Here is a 19,111-nt window from a genome sequence, read left to right as displayed (position 1 = left end):
CTTCGGCGTTGGCTCCGGCTCTTGACTCACCTTTTCAAGGGTTTCCCAAGGCACGTTACTCCCGTGCCCTTGGGCTGTATCGCCGCTGTTGAAGGCATCACATATCTGTTTACCTATCTAGTTACAATTCACTGCCCTCCAAGGATTCTGCAGCGTGCATAGGATAGGCTGGGAGCCGTTCCTGGTGAAAAGGGGGAGGAGGGGTGTAGGGGTGGGTATCCACAGCCAGCAGAATGCAGTATCGTAATGACGATCAGAATCAACACGCGAGAGACTGGACGAGCGGGGCCATCGTTGCTAGTTGCTCGAGACTTTGGGAGAGTTTTAACGTATGCGGTGAGGCAAGGCCATTCACATCCAAGATAATCCGAGTGGAATCTCTGGCCCCCAGCTATGTAATGACAGAGAGCCACAAGAGATCCCAGAAATCAGCGGAGTGATCGGAATGTTAGGATCGCCCGTAGTACCATCTGGGGGTATATCCGCCGGTTTAGCTTATTTACCATGCTTTATCAAACACTTTCAGCGCAGCTGGGATTGGTTCATTGGCACGGATACTGTGTGCTATCATTGTCACTACAATTCTTGAGATAGTTAAGACCCTTGGATAATATCAGTTTCCCTTGCCCAGGCTGAGTTCTATCTACATCCGTACCTGAGCATGAGTTTAAGCGCCCCCCCCCCCCCCCCTCCTTATTTGTGCGGGCGCCATGGCCTTCCTCATTGTGGACTAGTTAGTGGTGCTTTACAAATTGGAGTTGCTGAACTGCCACGATGGAGCAGGTATAGGACATACATACATACATACGTACACCTACATGCCGGCCGAAATTTAATATCAAAATCAACTACGGAGTACACCTGTTGCTATCCAATCTTGAGCTCTAAATCAATTTCTGTTCTAAAAACAGATGGTTGCCAGTTACGTCCGAATAGGGGGCCATATGCTCGCTATAAGAGAAGCGCGGAGTTATATAAGAAGAAACAAGTTTGTTCGATTGCAAACGGAATCTTGACAACCCTTTCTTTCTCTTTCTCTCATCTTCACCACCTTCGGAAGAAGCCCTCTTCGCCACGAACTCTCAAAGAAACTCATTTTGTCAGTCGTTCACAATGACTCCTCAGTTTTTGGTTTTACTCAAAATCTGCTTCTGCTTGTTGTTGATCAAGCCTGTGTTTGCAGGCCCCCTGGCAGATACACCAGCGTCGGTGGATCAACCCACCAGACTTTGCAGGAAGCCGGCGGGGAAACCCCTCGAGCCGATTCAAAGCAGTAACCCTAGCTTCCCGCATAGTATGTGCTGAGAGCATAGCCGCTGATGTGGAATTACAACATGGCCGAAAAGACCGGCCCCTGCGAGCTGACGAGCGAGTTGCACGTAATGTAATGTACATGTACATTACATACTTCTCATTCGTGTGCGTTGGGAGAGCGATCCTATTCATTTCAAGTACGGGAGAAAATAGCTGGACAAGTCATACCAAAACCTTAAAAAGCACGTTGCGAGCTCGGGAGATGGGATCCGAGATCGCGGTTCTGGTCGTCTTGCAACATTGACAAGAATCAGACATATGTATTGTTTTTTTCCCTTGCTGATATGGGCTAAAAGTTTCTGTTAGAGGGTGGAGAGTTCATGATACTGTTTTTGTCCCCTTGGATCTCAAGTTTTCATCCCTTTTTTTCATTTGTCTGTTTTTCCCGCCGGTTTTGATTCCTGCTTTTGATGTATCACTATTCATCTCCTCAGTCGTTTATTTTGGTGTGGTACTTTCAAGCGCCGCGAGGCGTCCATAATATTACATGCATGTTAGCTGGAAAGTTGGTCCCAGGCTTTACATAAAAAGTTCCACGCAGGACAGATCTCCTCATATACATACGAACTCATTTCGCTGCAAGACAAACCGTGATGACTTGTGGCAAGTGTGGCTTCATTAAATGTTAGCAGGCGACCACACCATTAATAAAAATTCTCAGATATGGGAGCGGTTGTATGATACCTAATCCTAGATAAGCGATAAGCTTGCGTAACTTGAGACCTGTTATCATTTCAAATATCCCCCAGACTTGGGCATGAAATAAAATGGTAGTAGTTTGAAAATGGTATCTTGAATTGTGGTTAGTTCTGTGGTCACCTACATGATTCTTTTGTCGCTATGGGCTGTCTCTATCATATCTCATGTATCGATCACTGTCACGAATAATTTTCTTTCATCCAAAGCTTGTTCCCCAGAAGGAACTTGAATGGACGCGCAGAATTTGTTTTCCAATTTGAATTCTGCCGCTTGAGTGGTTGCTTTCTTGTAGACTCAAATATCTCCACCGCTAAGTAAGTGAAATGTCTAGAGCAAGACATCGACGCAGGAAAGTGTGAGGCGATGATTGGGGTTATTAATGAGAGTGTGTACGGCTACTTAGACGGAAAATGGAAAGGAGCTATAAACTAATGTAAATCGACGGAGAATGAATGGTAACTTAGTTGGCCGTGCCAATCTTGTTGAAAAGAAGGCGACCTGATGAAAGGTGTTTGTTCACCTGCTTTGTCCTGTTTGGAATGGGGTATAATAGATATCTGCTGGTTGAAAATCGGGCTTTCCTCTCTTTTTTTTCCCGGGGTCAGCGTTTAAATGGGCTCATCGCGAGGCTCAATCAGTACCTCATTCACAGCGACGTGCTCGGGTTGTCGTAACGCATAAATTATCGAGTTCGCTACATCTTCCGGATCTAGGATCCGAGCTCCTGATGGTTCACCATACTGTTTAATAGCCTCAGCATCAGTAGACATCCCTAGAAGATCGGTGGCCGTATTTCCCGGTTGGACGCTCGTGACGCGCAAGCCTTTACCTGCTGTCTCCAGTCGCAGCCCTTGTAACGTGGCTTCGACAAAGAATTTGCTTGCTGAGTAGACGCTTAGTCCAGGGAAGACTTTACGGCCGGCATCAGATGATATGGCGACGATATGGCCTTTACCACGAGAAAGCATTGACGGCACAGTGGCCGCGAGACAGTGTAGGAGGCCTTTGCAGTTCACATCGACAGTGCGATCCCACTCCTCCATCTGCGTATTCGCCATCATTGTGAAGTACATGACTCCAGCGCAGGCGACAACTATATCCACGGGGCCTAGCTCCTCGTTGGCTGCACGAACTAGGGCTTCCACCTGGGACTTATCTGTCACGTCGGTTTGTCGGATAATTGCTTTGTTGTCACGGAGAGGAAGGGTGCTCTTTACGGCTTCAAGAGCTTTAGTGCGTCGTGCACCGAGAGCAACATGGGCCCCTTCTCGGGCCAAGGCAGTAGCAACCGCCGCACCGATTCCGGAAGATGCGCCGGTGATGACTGCAACATGGCCGCTAAGTGGACCTTTGGGTACTGGCTGCGAAACTCCGTTGAGGCAATGTTTCCGGGAAGGAGAGCGAGGGAGCCAACCTCGGGCAAACCAATGGCGAGCGTAGGTTTCTAGCAAGATAATGTCCACCTTGGGGCGTTCGACGTCCGAATGGAAAGGCCTAGTTTCAGCGTTGCTCAGGACAACAATGCCTTTGAGGAAATCAACAGTTGGCATGCCGCTTCGAAGGATGTCAACTGTAAAGGCGCCATCTCCACCTTTTGCAGATGCTCTTTTCTCCGTCCACAATGCAACCCATTCATCCCAGCTGAGACGCTGGGTTGGGTAGCCTAGGTCCTTGAGGCAATCGAACACGGTTCGTGTGTCGACAGGGCTTGGGTCACCGAGATGAAACATAACCCGATTGGTTTGAGTCTGATTGGAGAGATGGATAATAGCTTTGCTGACGAAGTCTACTGGAGTCATCTCTGCACGCCACCCCTCTACGTCAGGCGCATAACCGAGATGGATCGATTCCACGATTAATGCAGATAGGAGATCCCAGGCGTTTCCAGCGCCCGTGGTACTGTGACCACTTATTGTTCCGGCTCGTAATATTTTCACCGGCAGGCCACGACGACCAGCCTCGAGCACAAGTTGCTCTGCCACCCATTTGGTCTGGCCGTACCCGTCAAGCAGCTTTTCTGGAACTTCAGATACATCAAGCATGGCATCCTCTGGCCAGCCTTTCTGAGATGGAGGCAACACTCCGTTTGTCGATACATATTGTACTGTGGCACCGGACTGACACGCGAGGCGCAAGATCTCTCTCGTCCCTCCTACATTGGCACCTCGCAGGGCGGCATATGGATATACAAGATTGACTGTCGCCGCAGCATGGATGATGACCTGGACACGAGCGGCAAGATCATCGAAAGCCTGGGGGGATAGACCAAAGCGTTTTCGAGATAGATTTCCGGGCAGGATCTCGACTCGCTCCATGATCGAGTCGCGCCATAATCCCAGATCAAGCAGATTTCTGCGTATTCTCGCTACGCCTCCCGGGCCATCTTCACCAGAAGGGTCGTTAAAACGAACAAGACACACGATCTTGGCGGATGTGGCTTCCAACAAGTCGTTGAGGAGAAATGCACCTAAGAAACCAGTCGCGCCAGTAAGGAGCACTGTATTTGCCTCGGAGAGCGACCTTGTTTTCGCACTGGAGGGTTGAATGTCATCGTCAAGGATAGAGTCCGCGCGTAATACTGCTGGTAGATCTGCTTGTAATGCGGCAGTGTGCCCATCCCGTACAGCACGTACCGTTTTCAGGTGACCAGTGAGCGTTGGAGGATCCACTAGACGGTCGAGGGGGATGCGGAAACCAAAATTTTTCGATAGTCTTGAGGCAAGGTCAGCAATTGACAAGGAGTGCCCACCTAAATCGAAAAAGTTGTGCTCTGGAGTAATGGCGCTGCGTGCTATTTTGAGGGATGCAGCCCAAAATTCGGCTATCGCGTCAATTGAGATTGGATCGCTTTTAGCCTTATGCCCATTTGTTATTATAGGTTTGGGTGTCGGAGGGGGAGGGAGGCGTTTCAAATCGGCTTTTCCGGAGACTTCATGGGTTGGTAGCTCATTTAGTTCGACCCATAATGCTGGAATCATGTAGTGGGCCAGATAAGGAGAAAGTATGCGACGTGCTGCTGGGCTATGTCCTGATTCATTGACTTCTATATTTGGCCGACCAGAAGAATTTGCCTTGTCCTGGACAACATACGCTACCAATTGCCTTTCTAAACCTTCACCGTGGGCGACTACGACACAGTCGTTAACAGCAAGATGGTTGATGATGGCATTTTCAACCTTTCCTGGAACAACAGAATAACCACGCAGCTTAATCATAGCCCCAACGCGACCGCTAATCTCGAGAAGCCCCGAGGGTAACATTTTGGCTGTGTCTCCGGTTCTGTACATGAGGGCTCCTGGTGTTGAATCGAATGGGTTTGGGATGAAAGCCTTGGCCGTAGTTTCAGGGCGGTTCAGATACCCTCGGGCTAGCAACGGCCCGCCAATGAAAAGCTCACCACCAACCCCATGTTCCACTGGTTTGCCACTATCATCTAGAATATACGTCTGTTTAGGGAACAATGGTGGACCAACGGGGCAGTAAAGGGCTTCGTCATCAAGCATATCCCTGATGTCCCCGCACGCAATCTCATGGGTTTCGCAGGCACTGTAACAGTTGAGCAGTCGGGTGTTTGGAAGAGCTTTGATCGCTCGCCGGGCTAAATCAGTGCTGACGACCTCACCATTAAGCCACAAGGTGCGCAGATCCGGGAGACGGCTCCCAATTGCCGGGTGCCTTGAAAGTACCGCGGCCAAAAGCGTAGGAGTCATTAGTGTTTCTGTGATACGTTTCGCAGAAAGTAGGTCGACCAGTGCAGCAGGGTCGTAACTCATATCATCCGGAACCGCAACGACCGTCGCTCCTCGCAAGAGAGGGCGTAGTATTTCCCAAACAAAGAAGACATTGCAAGCCACACGGTCTCCGGGCTGAAGATCAGAAAGTCGAAATCTGAGATTATATGAGAGGACCGGTGCCCGGTGTGGATTTGCAATTCCTTTCGGGCGGCCAGTTGTCCCGGACGAGTAAGATACAAAAGCTAGCCGTTCCAAATCATCGTCAGCAGGTAATGGCGGGAGTTCGTTCGCATGCGGGGTTTCTTTCTGCGGCTTGTCGAGGACTATCAATGGGGTGCTGGCCTTTATTTTGGCAGCCTGGCTTTGATTCGTGATTATCACGGTGGGATTGGAATCGTCGATAACATCAGCGAGGAGGTTCGGGGGATAGGCAAGCTCGAGAACAAGAAAAGCTCCCCCGGCACGAAGAGCTGCCAAACAGGCAATCACGTAGTCGGCGCTGCGGCCCAGAAGCACACCAACAAGGCTGTCTCGACCAACGCCATGTCCACGGAGACGAAGAGCAAGTTCTGAGACTTTCCTGTCGAGTTCGGAATAGGTGTATTGGGTCTTTTGGTCCTCTAAGGCGATAGCATCTGGTGTCACATGCACCTGCTGGAGGAAGAGAGCCGATAAGTCCTTTGTGATATCTATAACAGACATTTTCCTGTCCTCTTCACCTGGTGGATTCATTTCTTTGTTTCTTATTTTCACAGTTGTTCTCATTCAATCCTCAATTCATAAATAATTGATCCGTTGTTTTGTTGTTGTATGAAAACTTTGTTGTTGTATGAAAACTTAGTAGCGCGTAGAATTTCGTTGTGGGATAAGGTCAGAACCTTCTAGGTTCAACGTCGGTTGCTGCTAATTCAGGGGCCTGGCTAGATGTGCGGAACAACACCTAAGCCAAGTTCTGATTCGCTGCAATACACCCACAAGCCACTTTTAGGTGTGTGGGGGGAGGGGAGTAGTTAGTGAGGATGGCTCCAAGTGCTCCAAGTGGCTGAGAATGCCAAAATAATAATATCGTCGTCGATTATTCCAGCGTATGCAGCGGGCCACCAACCTTGAGGGGTTTTGCCACAGCAATCGCCTCTCAGCACGTGATCCACACATAGCTCCTCCGAGATTGATGAGAGATCAACAACTATCCCACCCACCAGGGCCACCACATGTTATTTCACCTCCCTCTAAAATACACATTGGGTGTTGAGCACTTGTAATGGGGTAGTGCCATGCCATGAGTTCCAGTTGAAATGGGGTTGGAACCACGCTGAGCTGTTTTTCCGACCTGAGTTGGCACCATGTTCAAGTGTACTGTGCGTTATATATGCCCATTTCCAACCATCGCTCCAAGCAAACGACCGACCCGCTGAATCTTCCAATCAAAATTTGACGCTCATCTCTTCTCTCAAACCAAAGGCATTTTTCCTCGTCAAGCAGGGCAGGGCAGGGCAGGGCAGGGCAAGGCAAGGCAAGGCAGAACTTCTTACAGGGATAATATCCCGCGACTCATCAACCCTGATTTCAGGAAGAACAATCCACAACTGGGCACCCCTCAAGGTTGATGAGCACAGGGACGAATTCGTAAACAAACTTTTAACATGTAGCAAGCACATAATGATGTGGTTGTTCTGAACCCGAAGTTTTGGCATCGTCCATCACTCCATTCGAGATCGGGCGGGGAAGAGCAGCGGGTAACTAACCGACGAAGTATCGACACACCCGTGATGTCACTGCTGCTGTGGAAGTCGTCATTCCATGGAATGAGCTGTGATGGTGGTTGGTTGGTTGTTTTGGGTTATGGTGATGTTGATATCCATGATCGCGCACGATGAACGGACAAAGCCGCATGGGTGCCAAGATAATGTATGTAACTATATTGTACTGTACGGAGTACGGTGTAGTTACATACATACATTACATACCTCAACAGGCAATCTAGGGTTCATGCCCTATCATTGCCCTTTTGCCCCTTGCCCTACGAAGCAGGAAACTTGCATCCTTGCCCTCCAATTCTAAGAACGATGGAAAGCAGAGCAAAGAACAGATAGAATATTCAATGATAAATGGCCCTTCTCCTTCACAGGCGCAAATGCCAACTTCAATACAGGGCGAGCAGGGAGATAGATGCCCTTTTTGAACAGAAGCAAAATGGGGTAGAACGATTATTCTAGAGGTCTTTACGCTGCTCGCAAATTAATACTTCCTTACTTTGTTTCTTGCACCGTTTCAGTTTTCTGTCTCTCATTTCTTGCTGGCTGTCTAACTTACCACTTCTGCCATTCTAGAAGCCCAGGCCTCGTATAATTTGATATCTACTACGCAGTACGTACACAGTGAGATTGTTACTGACGTCACCATTCACGCAGCACTCACATGGGAGAGAGAATCAACAGGATTCAATGGAAATAGAAACATTGAAAGACATTGAAAATCCAGGAGATAAGAGTTCCAATATACTATTTTTACGCAGTTTTCCCTCCCTTACTCCCTGCTACGTCTGGAATTGCGCTTTCCCTTGATTCAGGGGCCGGGCTGGGCTGGCTTGGGGCCAATCCTCCTTCCGCTGCGGACAAATCGCCCTGCCAAAACAAACCCTGGGTTGGCTTACGGCGTCTATTTAACTATTTGCCTACTTCTTGACTCGCTGAGACTGAATCCTTTGTGGTTTTATCTATTGCTCTCATCCGTCAAGTTATGCCATCCACTCGTTTGAAGTTATTGAGATATCTGTACATAGTTTACTTATGGGCCTCCCTTTAAGCTTTTTGCTTGCGTTCAGATTCATTATAGTTTCCTCTGCTTTTGTTGCGTGGTTCTTCGTTCGCTTCTTTCTTTCTGTCCTTCGTTACTTGTTTCTCGTTGCCACATGCATTATCGATATCACCAACGGGAATGCAATAATGCAGGGACTACGACGCCCTATCACCTCCTTGAATGGCTACAAAACACCGCCTCAAAACAGGGCCTTAGTTCCCCCCCCGGTGTCGAGGTAGTTTATTCTCGCTCCAAAGAAGAATATGAACCCGTCCAGTGCCGACCAGCTTCACCAGCGGATTCCGCCATCGACATTGGCGACAGTTCACCCCCTCCTGCTAAGTCCGTGTCCGTACCACCATCCGTCCTCGAGGCCCGCGAAGACGCAAAAGATATCCTTAATAATTGCCACACCGCTCTTCTCTCCTTGGAATTGACGCGGATGCGGAAATCAAGAATCGGCATGAGCAGCTGGGTCACCTTTTGGCAACGAATATATTCCCCAGAACTCGCCAAAGTCATTTGCACCACGATTGCCAGCGCTGCGCCGAAAGTCGACAAGGTTTTCCAATCCGTCGCTAAGGAACTTTTCAACATCACTTACAGAGCCGCAGAGAATATCAAGATGGCAACAACAGAAGCGCAAATCATCCAATGCTGGCAATTGATGGAGCAAGAAACGATTGCGTACCGAAACCTAAGGGACCGGTATGTAAGAGCAATCATGGAGGATTTGCGGGTTAGGATCGAAGCTATACCAGTTGATATATCCGATGAATTATTCGATGATCTCAAGCGAGCTATTTTCGTCGTCGATCCGAGCGGCAATTACCACCCGGGGGACCCGGAGGCAGAGGAGCGTGATATGCACAGTCAAAGACGACCGCAGGCGCGAGAATATATTCGCGCAGATCCGCACCTGGTCTTTCGCCCTGGGTTTAGTGGAGATTTCCAGTCTGCACTTGAGCGGGCTGCTGCGGAGGATCTGGGAATGGTAGTTGAAGAACCGGACCCGTTGGAGCTAACTCCTTCTGATGCATCTGCGACGACGGGGGAGTGGTCAGCAAGCGTCCTCTCGGATATGGGCATTGACATAATCACGTAAAATTCATTAAAGACTTACATGGATTTGAACGAAGCTTTGGGACTTTGGGTCGGTGTTTTGTGTCGTGGTTTAGGGATACATACAAGGTTTCTTTCTCTATCTTTTTCCAGGGGTTTGATTTGATGGCAAGAGTCACTCCACTCGTTTAGTTTGGCTATTTCTCTTTTCCTTTTCCTTTCCTTTTTCATCCTGCATCCTCTTTCCGTTTTGGGTTCATATGCGCAGGCGCTCAGACTGTGATACACGGGAGTTCTTCGTTTGTTTTAATGAACAAGGGATCCAACAATCTCTAAATTGAACCATTTCCCTTTTATTCCGCTCTCTGCACTTATGCTCAAAGATTAGAAGGGAAGGATGTGTGTAACTCTGAAGTTGAAGAATAAAAGGTTAAATATCCCCGTAGTCACTTGGTTGTGAGTTTTGGGCTCTCTATTCTTTACATCCAAATAGGTACATATATATATATATATATATATATCTCTGTGTGTGTATGTGTGTGTGTGAGGGCCATCTTCAGCCTTACGTAAAATCCCACAAGCCTCTTACCAACGCCCCTACTTCCTTGTCCACTCCCCCATCCTCCTCCAGCAACCTATCCGTAAAAATTCTCTTCGGAATCTGAAACTCTACCACAGGAGCCTTTCGGAACTCCTTTTCCTCCTTCCCTAGCTCCATCCCAACCATCCCTTGATACGAATGATCCAAGAAATCTTCCAAGTTATACGCCTGCTTCGTAAACTGCTCTGAGATGATCTTCGAAAGCGATGCCACATTGGGATGGTAATGTGACTGCAGAGTCTCGATTTCCCACAGACTGCTTTCTAGAGCGCCGGTGCGGGTTGGGTCTGGCTCCGTAGGATCGAAGGGGTCGGTCATGCCGTGCGATTGCAATTTGGATTGTGAGGCCTCATCGCGGATCACGCGGTGCAACATGAAGGTACATGTTGGGTGGGACTTCAGGAGGTTGTAGATCCAGGGAACGATGACGACTATGGCAGCCGGGGGCGCGTTGAGCGCGAGCCGGGATAGCCGCTTTATGAAACTTGCGACAAGGGTTGCGGGGAGATGGGAGGAGGACAGGAAGGTGTCGAGGAGGCGGAAGAAGCGAGAACGGTGTTTTGAATGGAGGAGGTCGGCATCTAGGAGAGAATAGAGTTTCTGGTAGAATTGTGGGTAGTCGAGATTCTTTTCTTGGATTAGGTAGAAGAGGCCTGAGAGGGCGAGGAGGGATGTTGATCCTCCCTGGTCGTAAGAATCCGTTAGGAAGTCCATGAGCATCTCCGGTTTGAGGAACCATGGGGCTATAAGGCGGGACATTAGGCGGAGGAGAGTCTTTCTTTGCTGTTCGTTTAGAGTATTACTCCGTAGAACGCTGAGCCAAGCAGCTTGGACGCGTTGCTTGTACGAAGAAACAGAGAGAAGGGTAGCTTTGTGTTTTTGACCGACACTTGATAGGTCGGTGTAGAAACTCTCGAACTCGTGGTTTGGCGGTGGCGGTTGGCCTAGGGCGGATAAGAGGGATATGACAACTTCTATTGACTCGGGAGATTTATTGGTTGATGCAAAATTGCTATAATAGTAGTTAGTGAAAACCGCACGTAGCAAGAAGAAAGAAGTGCGAAACTTACGAGAGCCGAAGAAGGGTATAAAAAGCAACATCATGGTACTTGGTCAGAAAGTTCTCGATGAATTCCGACCGCACACGCTCTCCATCTTGGGCCTCGATGAGAGCTATAACCAGGTCGTTGAAGTAGCCCCCCTTCCACACTCCCACATCAGCTCCAGCTCCTCCATTGATGGACTGTTCTTTGATCAAGCGCATGCAAAGGGAGAGGGCCGCAATCTAATGCAGAAATTCGTTAGGCGCACATTTTCCGAATGAATTGAAGAGAGGGTAGAGTCCATACTTGAGCTGTTGGCTCTGCCTTTTTGAGAACATTAATCAAACCCTGTTGATACTCTTGATATCTTTCTTTCAGCCATGCAACCAGTATCAAGTCCTGCTCACTTGCGCCTTTGGGTTTGTTGAACTGGCCTCCTGCCAACAGTCGGCAGAAGACCCTGCAGAGTGAAAGGGCAACAGTGAGATTGGGTGACTTTGTAGAGTCTTCGGTGATAAAGAGGGATATCAAGGTGACAATGTTGTTATAGTACTTTCGGGACTCTGCTATCTGGTCCTCCAACTGCTGTATCCTGTTTTTATCCTCATTGTCGTCCGCTACAGCTCTCCGCTTGGACGATTGCGGTTTGCGTTCCGAAGCATCCTTCTTCCTTTTTTTGGAGTTGTGCACTCCATCAAGCAGGCCGGGCATGCTGGCTGGTATGTGAAGAATTTCTTAACAGAGCAGACTTATATACCGTAACTTGTAGACATCCGACTTCTTCTCCTGTCCTCTCTTCTGTCTATCAAAGTTTTAAGTTCATTTAATATATTTCTTCGATCCAAACTCGGAAAACACACCCCCACTAGTGCCGAATTGGCTTAGCGCCACCTCCCACCCGAGCCTCTTCACCAAACTTGACTTGGCTGGTATTAGACTGCAACAAACCCCCAATATCATCACCACCACACCACTCCCTCGCTGCTCACTCTTCCTCCTACCGCAATGGCTTCGAGATTGGCAAAGAGCGCCATTGGTATGTTGCTGCGCCCCCACTATGCTGAATTGGAGCCACGGCTAATTGATTGATCCCAGGCGCGGCCGCCCGTGTCCGTCCGGTCATCACCTCCCGAACCATCCCAGCGGCCTCAACCTCCTTCACATCTACGCGCTCGGCTTCCAATGTGCCCACCGAAGACCCCAAAACTAAGGCCCAGTCCATAATTGATGCCCTGCCAGGCAATAGCTTAGTGTCCAAAACTGCCATCCTTTCTGCTGGTGCTGGTCTCTCCATTGCCGCGATCAGCAATGAGCTTTATGTTTTCAATGAAGAGACTGTGGCTGCATTCTGTCTCCTCAGTGTCTTTACTGCTGTAGCTAAGATGGCTGGCCCCATGTATAAAGAATGGGCTGAAACCCAGATCCAAAAACAGAAGGATATCCTCAACGGTGCCAGAACAAACCACACCAATGCGGTTAAAGAGAGAATTGAGAATGTCAAGCAATTGAGCGGCGTTGTTGAGATCACCAAGAACCTTTTTGAGGTGTCCAAGGTATGTGGAATATCCTTTGCGTAGCAAGTAAGGAACATGTTAATTGTTGGGTTTCTGACAATTCGATAATTATAGGAAACCGCCCGATTGGAGGCTCAGGCCTATGAAATGGAGCAGCGCACTGCTCTCGCCGCTGAGGCTAAGAAGGTCCTCGACTCGTGGGTACAGTACGAGGGACAGGTCAAGGTCCGCCAACAGCACGAATTGGCCCAGACCGTCATCAGCAAGATCCAGAAGGAATTGGAGAACCCCAAGGTTCTTCAACAAATTTTGCAACAAAGTGTGGCGGATGTTGAGAGTGAGTTTCCCTTTATTTAGCGAAGGAACAAAAACAACTAAATAGAAACTCGCCATTTCAAGAACCATCCGATGGGATAAGTTGCTAATGCATAACCTGTAGGAATCGTTTCTGCGAAGCCCTAGTAAATCTTGGACAATTTATCTGACCTAGAGCTAGCTTCCTTTCAACTTCCGTGTACAAAAATCCAAGAATATAAACCATTGTTTTTTGCCATTGAAAATCGTTGTATAGTACTTGCGAATTTCACTTTCTGCATGCTTGCTTACCAATTGAAATAACGAATTGAATGATGACTGAAACACCATCCCCTTGCACATACGTATTTCCTGCTGACGGTACACAGAAAAGCTACAATTCACGAACCCTGAACGCGCCACTGGGAACCGGAATTTGCGCGAGGCAAGGTGTCCGGCTGTCTATGAACCTAGCAAACTCCAAAGCAAAAGGACGCTCGTGGATATTTCCGCTCATTCCGGTACGAATACAAGTAGCCAGTTCTGAACTGTAAGGTGATGATATTTGCGCACCAATGCCAAGGGCCCAGTGAGGCAGGCACAACAACTGGGCTATCGCCGCAGTACGGTAGACATCGCTACGTTCACCACATAGAGGGTACTCCGGGGGGAACCAACCTGGGGCGCACACTGCCCTGCTGGTAGAACTCAAGTTATTGATGTCCTCCTTGTTGATAGCGAGGCCGAAATCACCCAACTTAACCGTTGGATATATGGTCCTGTGGGATGTGTTGGTTTGGAGAAAACAATTATCCGGTTTAATATCCCTGTGTATGACAGGCATCCAGCCTGTCATGCGTCCTTGGCTGGGTCGGCGGATGTTGGATGGATTGAGAATGCCATCATGCATCCAGCACAATGCTGCGACTAAGCCATACAGCACGTGCCACACGAATGGCTCAGGAACAGCGAGGTTGGTGCCTTTCATGTATTTTATGAAATCGTGCAGGGTGCCCATTTTGCAATACTCGAGGTATAATTCGCCCTTCTCCGGCCCGATGTCAGCTTCGATGATGCCGCAGATGTTCCGATGTCCTCGCAGTTTACGCATGAGGGCTGCCTCTCGATTCCAGTGGCGCGGCGTCGATAGCTGGCCGAGGACGAGTCGCTTGCGAACACAAATTAGTCGGTCTGATCTACGCCTAACGATGGCGATGCCTGCATTGAAGCCGCCGCCCACCCGGCCCATCTCGACGAGCACATCGTATTTGTTGCTGACCAGCTCCATATGAAAGAGATTGATTCTACTGCGTAACATTTTCGGTTGTCAAAATTCCTTCGATAGCGACTGTTGGACCAATTCAAGGAAGGTTGATATGTTCGATCCTGCGGCTTTGCTGGAGCTTGGTTTGGCGATATTGATTGGTTGGGAGGATGACTATGGTGTGCAAATATGAGTACAGGAACGGATATAGGGTCAATTTGTGATAGTCATTTGAGGATATCCTTGATAACTTGCAAACTAGGAGTTGATGTGAGCGCTTTGAAAAGCGAGCTAGAAGTTGAAAAACCGCCCTTGCTTCTTTTATACGCAACATTGTCGGGTCAAGGATCATCACAGGGTTGAAAATTCAATTCAATATGGGTTGAATTGGGAAATGGACTTCGTGGACACCACAAAAAATTGTGTTAACTGCCTCTACTTGGTCACTGAGTCGAGGAAAATGAGGCCTGGTTGGGAGTCGCTTGGGGTTCTCAATAGCTCGAGATTTGGTCCGGCTGTCTCCTGACCCAACGCCTATCCTAACCCAGTAGTGATCTTAGTGATACGCAAGTGCAATGATTTCCTCGTCTCTCGATTCGGTGACTCCTGGTGAGCTAGGATGGGGAAATTTTATTGAGTTTCTATATCGATGATGAAGGGGATGGGAAGTGATATATTGGCCCAGGGACTGTGACCTTTTTCCTTTAGAGCATTTATGGCCAGATATTTGTGGATTGTGTAATAATGAAAGAACCCTGCTGGGAGAGTAGAGTCAAGAAATCATATAATTCGGTTCATTAAATAATACAGTTACTAGCTATTTGGCATTCCTGTATCCCGGCAGCAAACTGAAGAACAACTCTTTTCAAAAAGCTCTAGATTTATATCCCAGTAATGTTCAGCAATGCTCGGCTCTGGCCGGTTTGCGACATGGAAGACCAACCCAGGGCTTTTTTTGTTCAGCTCGATCGCATTGTTAGTTTCTTCATAAATAGTCTACACAACAGCCACAATCGCCAGCTTGAGGCAAATAAAGACTTTCTTGCGGGAGATTCTACTCCCTTTTCAAACATACCGAATGAAGATATAATTTCCCCCGCTATCTGTGTATTTGTTAAAGCTTATCCCTGACATCTATCTCCACGGTGCGCATACAGTTGGCCCACCACAGAACAGAAAAAGCAAAGAACAACGACGCCATGACGCTCAAAGACCTTCTCAAGAAGAAAGACAAAAAAATAAAAGACGACGACTCCCAACACCCTCAGCAACAGCAGCGCCAGCAACAGCGCTATTACCAGCAAGAAGCTTTCTCTCCTCCGCCTCTTTCTCCTCCTCCCGAATTTAAATTCTTCCGCTCAGACACATTCACAACCGAACCTATCCAACCCCCCGGGGCCCAACACCACTCGCACCCCGAGTCCCAGGCTCAATCGCAATCGCAATCGCAATCCCCTCCACTTTCAAACCCCTCCACATCGTCGCAAAGTCCTTTCTCCCGCTTGCGCCGCTTCTCCAATGCCTCTTCCGCCGGGAGCCGCGAGCACTCGCCCGGCCATGAGTTATCACCCTCGCGCGGCGAGAAGGGCGAGCGCCGTCTTTCCCAGCGCCTGCACCTGAACCGTTCTTCGCGCTCCACTAGCACCTCCTCTGTCAATCTTCCAGCGAATCTCCCACAAATCGCGCCGGACACGGGCGATGCGCAGGAGCGTGAGGCTCAGTGGGAGAAGAGAGCGACGATAATGGTACAGGGTGGCTTGAATGCAGCTGCTGGCATGCCACCTCCTAGCCCGAGAGGGGTTATTGAGCAGCAGAAAGAGGGTGATGTATGTCCGGATCCTTACTTTTATGATATCGTGGGAAGGAATATTGCTATTAGTTTGTTATCTCGTAGAGATATGCCCCGGTTACTAACTGGCTACAAATGCTATAGGAGAATATCCAAGAAGCGATTCGACTACATGAAAATGGACGTAAGTTTTAAGCTACTCCCATTATGTACAAAGGATGAGTGTTTGGGCAAAACGGCGAGGTGGATTGATTCATTGGCTTATTTTTGATCTCTTTTCTTTGGGACAGAGCTCGTGGAATCAACTCAGATGTTCGGCAGACTGGCTGATCCCAATGGTGCAAATAATCCATTGAGCCAAGTACTCTATGGCCTCGCTCTCCGGTTTGTTCGCTTGCCTCCACGATGAAACTAAAAGAACAATCTCTGACCGTATGATACAGACATGGATGGGGATGCACACCCGATCCTGACAAAGCCATCACCTACCTATCCGCTGCGGCATCCAACTCTGCCTCGATCGAGGCTGAAGCTCTGCGTGCGGGTATGAAGAAAGGAGGCGCTGCTAAGGGCGAGTTGGTGCTTGCCATGTATGAATTGGCCAATTGTTTCCGTAATGGTTGGGGAGTAGCCAAAGATCCCGTCGCAGCCAGACATTATTACGAGACTGCAGCGAATCTAGGAGATACGGATGCCATGAATGAGGCAGCCTGGTGTTTCTTGGAAGGATTTGGAGGGAAAAAAGATAGGGTAGGTCAAAATAACGAAGAGAGAGACGAATTCCTATTCGTCGCACGAGCGTTTTCTTTCTCGAATTTCATTCCTCTAAAATTTTCATTCCGCTGTCGAGATGGTTGGTTACAAGGGGGATCTGAATATCATAACCATTCAACCCCATTCAAACAGCCCAGACTGAGAAACCTGTTGAGGCTGAATCCATCTTGCGTTCACGCTCCACCCACTGGCTCAGTGTGCCTTGCATAGCGCGCCCAAGAAAAAAGAAGCTTCTACCAAACAGAGCTCCGGATGCAGATTTCACGATCACAATCGGATCACGGTTGGGCAGCAATGCGTCTAATTTTCCCCTCCCTCACTTTTTCCCCTTGGCCTTTGGGCATCCAACTCTCCCAAGCTCGCCTTTGTCATCTTTTCCCATTCGCCATTCTCCTGCTTCCCCCCTCCATCTCCACCTTCTGTCCTTCTAAGTCCGCTTCTTGAATTTGTTACATGGCCGCCCTTGCAGAATACAAACAAGAGCTATGAATGGAACCAAGACTAACCCTTTTTTTAATTTTTAGTATAAGGCCGCACAATACTACCGCCTTGCTGAAGAGAACGGCAACAAGACCCTTGGAAATACTTGGTTAGTTCTCCTCCGGCCCCCCTCAACCACCAGAGATAATTTTTTGTTTTCGTTCCGTTTCTTCACCCCGTTTTCCCCGCCTTCTCCTCACAACATTGGACCCATTCGTATCCACCCCTTCCGTTACATTTTCTCTCATCACAAACCTCCCCTCCCAAAACAAGGTCCCGCCTGCACGGGGCCGGGGGGCACCAGAGCCAGCCCAAGCAAAGCAAAGCAATCCAATCAACTTAATCAATTCAAGCTAGCAAGCAATTCAGCTCGCGAACAGACAGCTGCAATGGTTTTGCCCTGCGTTGCCTAGTTGCTTCCGGGCTTCGGCTTACTTGCTTGAGCTTGGTCCTTGACATCACTTTGCATGACGTGACAGTGCGTTCGCTGCTGTTAGGAGGGGGGGGGGGAGAGGGAGAGGGAGTCTTGTGTGTTTCAAACCGCAAGTGTCAAGATGGGCATGATAGGCCAGCAGCGCTTGAGCTAAAAATAGCCCACACCCTCACCCACACCCCCCCCCCCCCCCAACACATCCCCTCTTGTTTTCCTCAGGCTCCAAGCACCAGAAAGACGGGAGCTAAATCCGCCAACCAATCATCCTCTTACTTAACGCTGGAGCTGGTTTCCTTCCTTTCCAGACTTTCGCTAACTTTCTTGTTGTTACTGATAGGATATGGAAGGATAAGTATAATCCAAAGCAGTAAACACTTTCCCGTTCCCGTGTAACGTTTAAGGGTTTAATTATCCATTTTTTTTCGGCCTATGAATTTTCATTATTTCGATTCGAATTTAATTGCTTGAAACAAGCAAACTGGCTTCGTTAAGACGCCATTTATTTTCGGTCTGGTTACCATCCTTTCTACAATCGCTTTAGTTATTTGATAGTTATATGAAATTATATTGTCCCAGAAATGCAAATGAAATCAATTCCATGATTTGATTATAATTAGAAGAAATCTTTAAAAAAATATATCCAAAGAAGGTAAGTTGTTTCTGGTAGGAGCTCTCAAGTAGCCCAGAATGATAATATGCGTAGATCATCAACAAATGATTGGCTCGGCTGGATCCGGTCAAATGAGCGGAGAGAGTGCAAACTTTGAAAATTAACAAAGGGTGAATAAAAACAAAAGGAGAGCATAGTGATAAGCGTTCGCGTGGGAGATGGAGTTCCCACTTGCTTCACTTCGCCTAGGCCCTAAAAGAAATGGCCATTGTCATAGAAATCATAATCATAAGCACGTCAGAATTAAACAGGAAGGCAAATCAACAGAAAATGGCCCGCAAGTACTCATTTCCACGAGCACATAGAGCAAAGTTGGGACAGGATTGGGTCATGAAAAACCCAGGGCAGAAAGGGGAGAGGAGAGACAGGGAACCATGCGCAATCGCTAGAAATATTTGAGCTTGAAAAAATTAACAAAAAAGGCACAGAACGCAAAAGAGCTATCAACAAAAGCAAGGCAAATAAGCAACGTAACAAAAATAGAAACACACATAATCAAGAAAAATGGAAAACAAGAAGCGGTTAGAGAGCTAAACATATTACAAAACAAATTATCAAATAACAAGGAGCCAAAAAATGCTTGGAAGTTGTCTCCCAGAAAAGAAAATCGCAAAACAAGACGCTAAATACGGGGTACACGC

The 19,111-nt window shown here is 48.2% G+C and overlaps 6 protein-coding genes across 7 annotated transcripts; 3 read left to right on the top strand and 3 right to left on the bottom strand.

Annotated features, from left to right (window-relative positions):
• Nucleotides 1-526: 526 nt before the first annotated feature.
• BDCG_07957 (nonribosomal peptide synthetase 10) lies at nucleotides 527-7,708 on the bottom strand. The gene is made up of 2 exons (XM_045423736.1): nucleotides 1,999-7,708; nucleotides 527-1,927 (listed from the first exon to the last, which is right to left on the bottom strand). Exon 1 carries the CDS (start codon nucleotides 6,510-6,512, stop codon nucleotides 2,622-2,624), a length of 3,891 nt encoding a protein of 1,296 aa, XP_045272602.1. The 5' UTR covers nucleotides 6,513-7,708; the 3' UTR covers nucleotides 527-1,927; nucleotides 1,999-2,621.
• On the top strand, nucleotides 6,951-10,138 carry BDCG_07956. Of its 2 annotated transcripts, XM_045423735.1 has the most exons (2): nucleotides 6,951-7,655; nucleotides 8,078-10,138. In XM_045423735.1, the coding sequence occupies exon 2, from the start codon at nucleotides 8,659-8,661 to the stop codon at nucleotides 9,649-9,651; it is 993 nt and encodes a 330-aa protein (XP_045282373.1). In that variant the 5' UTR covers nucleotides 6,951-7,655; nucleotides 8,078-8,658; the 3' UTR covers nucleotides 9,652-10,138. The 2 variants fall into 2 exon arrangements, with proteins under 2 accessions (XP_045282373.1, XP_045272601.1); XM_045423734.1 differs by having other exon boundaries at nucleotides 6,951-10,138.
• A 32-nt stretch (nucleotides 10,139-10,170) lies between these two features.
• Nucleotides 10,171-11,963, bottom strand: BDCG_07955 (ribosome biogenesis protein Noc4; the record flags this gene model as incomplete). Its single annotated transcript, XM_045423733.1, has 3 exons — nucleotides 10,171-11,221; nucleotides 11,280-11,494; nucleotides 11,559-11,963. 3 exons carry the CDS (start codon nucleotides 11,961-11,963, stop codon nucleotides 10,171-10,173), a joined length of 1,671 nt encoding a protein of 556 aa, XP_045272600.1.
• A 232-nt stretch (nucleotides 11,964-12,195) lies between these two features.
• BDCG_07954 (ATP synthase subunit 4, mitochondrial) lies at nucleotides 12,196-15,159 on the top strand. Its single transcript, XM_045423732.1, has 4 exons — nucleotides 12,196-12,288; nucleotides 12,348-12,805; nucleotides 12,881-13,103; nucleotides 13,206-15,159. Exons 1-4 carry the CDS (start codon nucleotides 12,258-12,260, stop codon nucleotides 13,226-13,228), a joined length of 735 nt encoding a protein of 244 aa, XP_045272599.1. The 5' UTR covers nucleotides 12,196-12,257; the 3' UTR covers nucleotides 13,229-15,159.
• Nucleotides 13,455-14,378, bottom strand: BDCG_07953 (serine/threonine protein kinase; the record flags this gene model as incomplete). Its single annotated transcript, XM_045423731.1, has 2 exons — nucleotides 13,455-13,839; nucleotides 13,999-14,378. 2 exons carry the CDS (start codon nucleotides 14,376-14,378, stop codon nucleotides 13,455-13,457), a joined length of 765 nt encoding a protein of 254 aa, XP_045272598.1.
• A 14-nt stretch (nucleotides 15,160-15,173) lies between the features above and the next one.
• Nucleotides 15,174-18,402, top strand: BDCG_07952 (uncharacterized protein). The gene is made up of 6 exons (XM_045423730.1): nucleotides 15,174-16,150; nucleotides 16,258-16,297; nucleotides 16,404-16,497; nucleotides 16,557-16,863; nucleotides 17,412-17,476; nucleotides 18,138-18,402. Exons 1-6 carry the CDS (start codon nucleotides 15,524-15,526, stop codon nucleotides 18,169-18,171), a joined length of 1,167 nt encoding a protein of 388 aa, XP_045272597.1. The 5' UTR covers nucleotides 15,174-15,523; the 3' UTR covers nucleotides 18,172-18,402.
• The last annotated feature ends 709 nt before the right edge of the window (nucleotides 18,403-19,111 follow it).

The sequence above is a fragment of the Blastomyces dermatitidis genome (assembly GCF_000003525.1).
Source record: "Blastomyces dermatitidis ER-3 genomic scaffold supercont1.10, whole genome shotgun sequence".
In the NCBI taxonomy this organism is placed as follows: Eukaryota; Fungi; Ascomycota; class Eurotiomycetes; order Onygenales; family Ajellomycetaceae; genus Blastomyces; species Blastomyces dermatitidis.
The sequence above is the reverse complement of the archived record's forward strand: the minus strand, read 5'-3'. Positions and strand labels throughout refer to the sequence as shown.

Bases quoted from the DNA above. Each gene is read 5' to 3' on its own strand.
- BDCG_07954 (XM_045423732.1), top strand. From the start codon at position 12,258: ATGGCTTCGAGATTGGCAAAGAGCGCCATTG. The intron at 12,289-12,347 runs GTATGTTGCTGC...GATTGATCCCAG, and splicing joins ATTGGCAAAGAGCGCCATTG to GCGCGGCCGCCCGTGTCCGT. The intron at 13,104-13,205 runs GTGAGTTTCCCT...CATAACCTGTAG, and splicing joins AAGTGTGGCGGATGTTGAGA to GAATCGTTTCTGCGAAGCCC.
- BDCG_07957 (XM_045423736.1), bottom strand. From the start codon at position 6,512: ATGAGAACAACTGTGAAAATAAGAAACAAAGAAATGAATCCACCAGGT.
- BDCG_07956 (XM_045423735.1), top strand. From the start codon at position 8,659: ATGCATTATCGATATCACCAACGGGAATGCAATAATGCAGGGACTACG.
- BDCG_07952 (XM_045423730.1), top strand. From the start codon at position 15,524: ATGACGCTCAAAGACCTTCTCAAGAAGAAAGACAAAAAAATAAAAGAC. The intron at 16,298-16,403 runs GTAAGTTTTAAG...TCTTTGGGACAG, and splicing joins TCGACTACATGAAAATGGAC to AGCTCGTGGAATCAACTCAG. The intron at 16,498-16,556 runs GTTTGTTCGCTT...CGTATGATACAG, and splicing joins CTCTATGGCCTCGCTCTCCG to ACATGGATGGGGATGCACAC.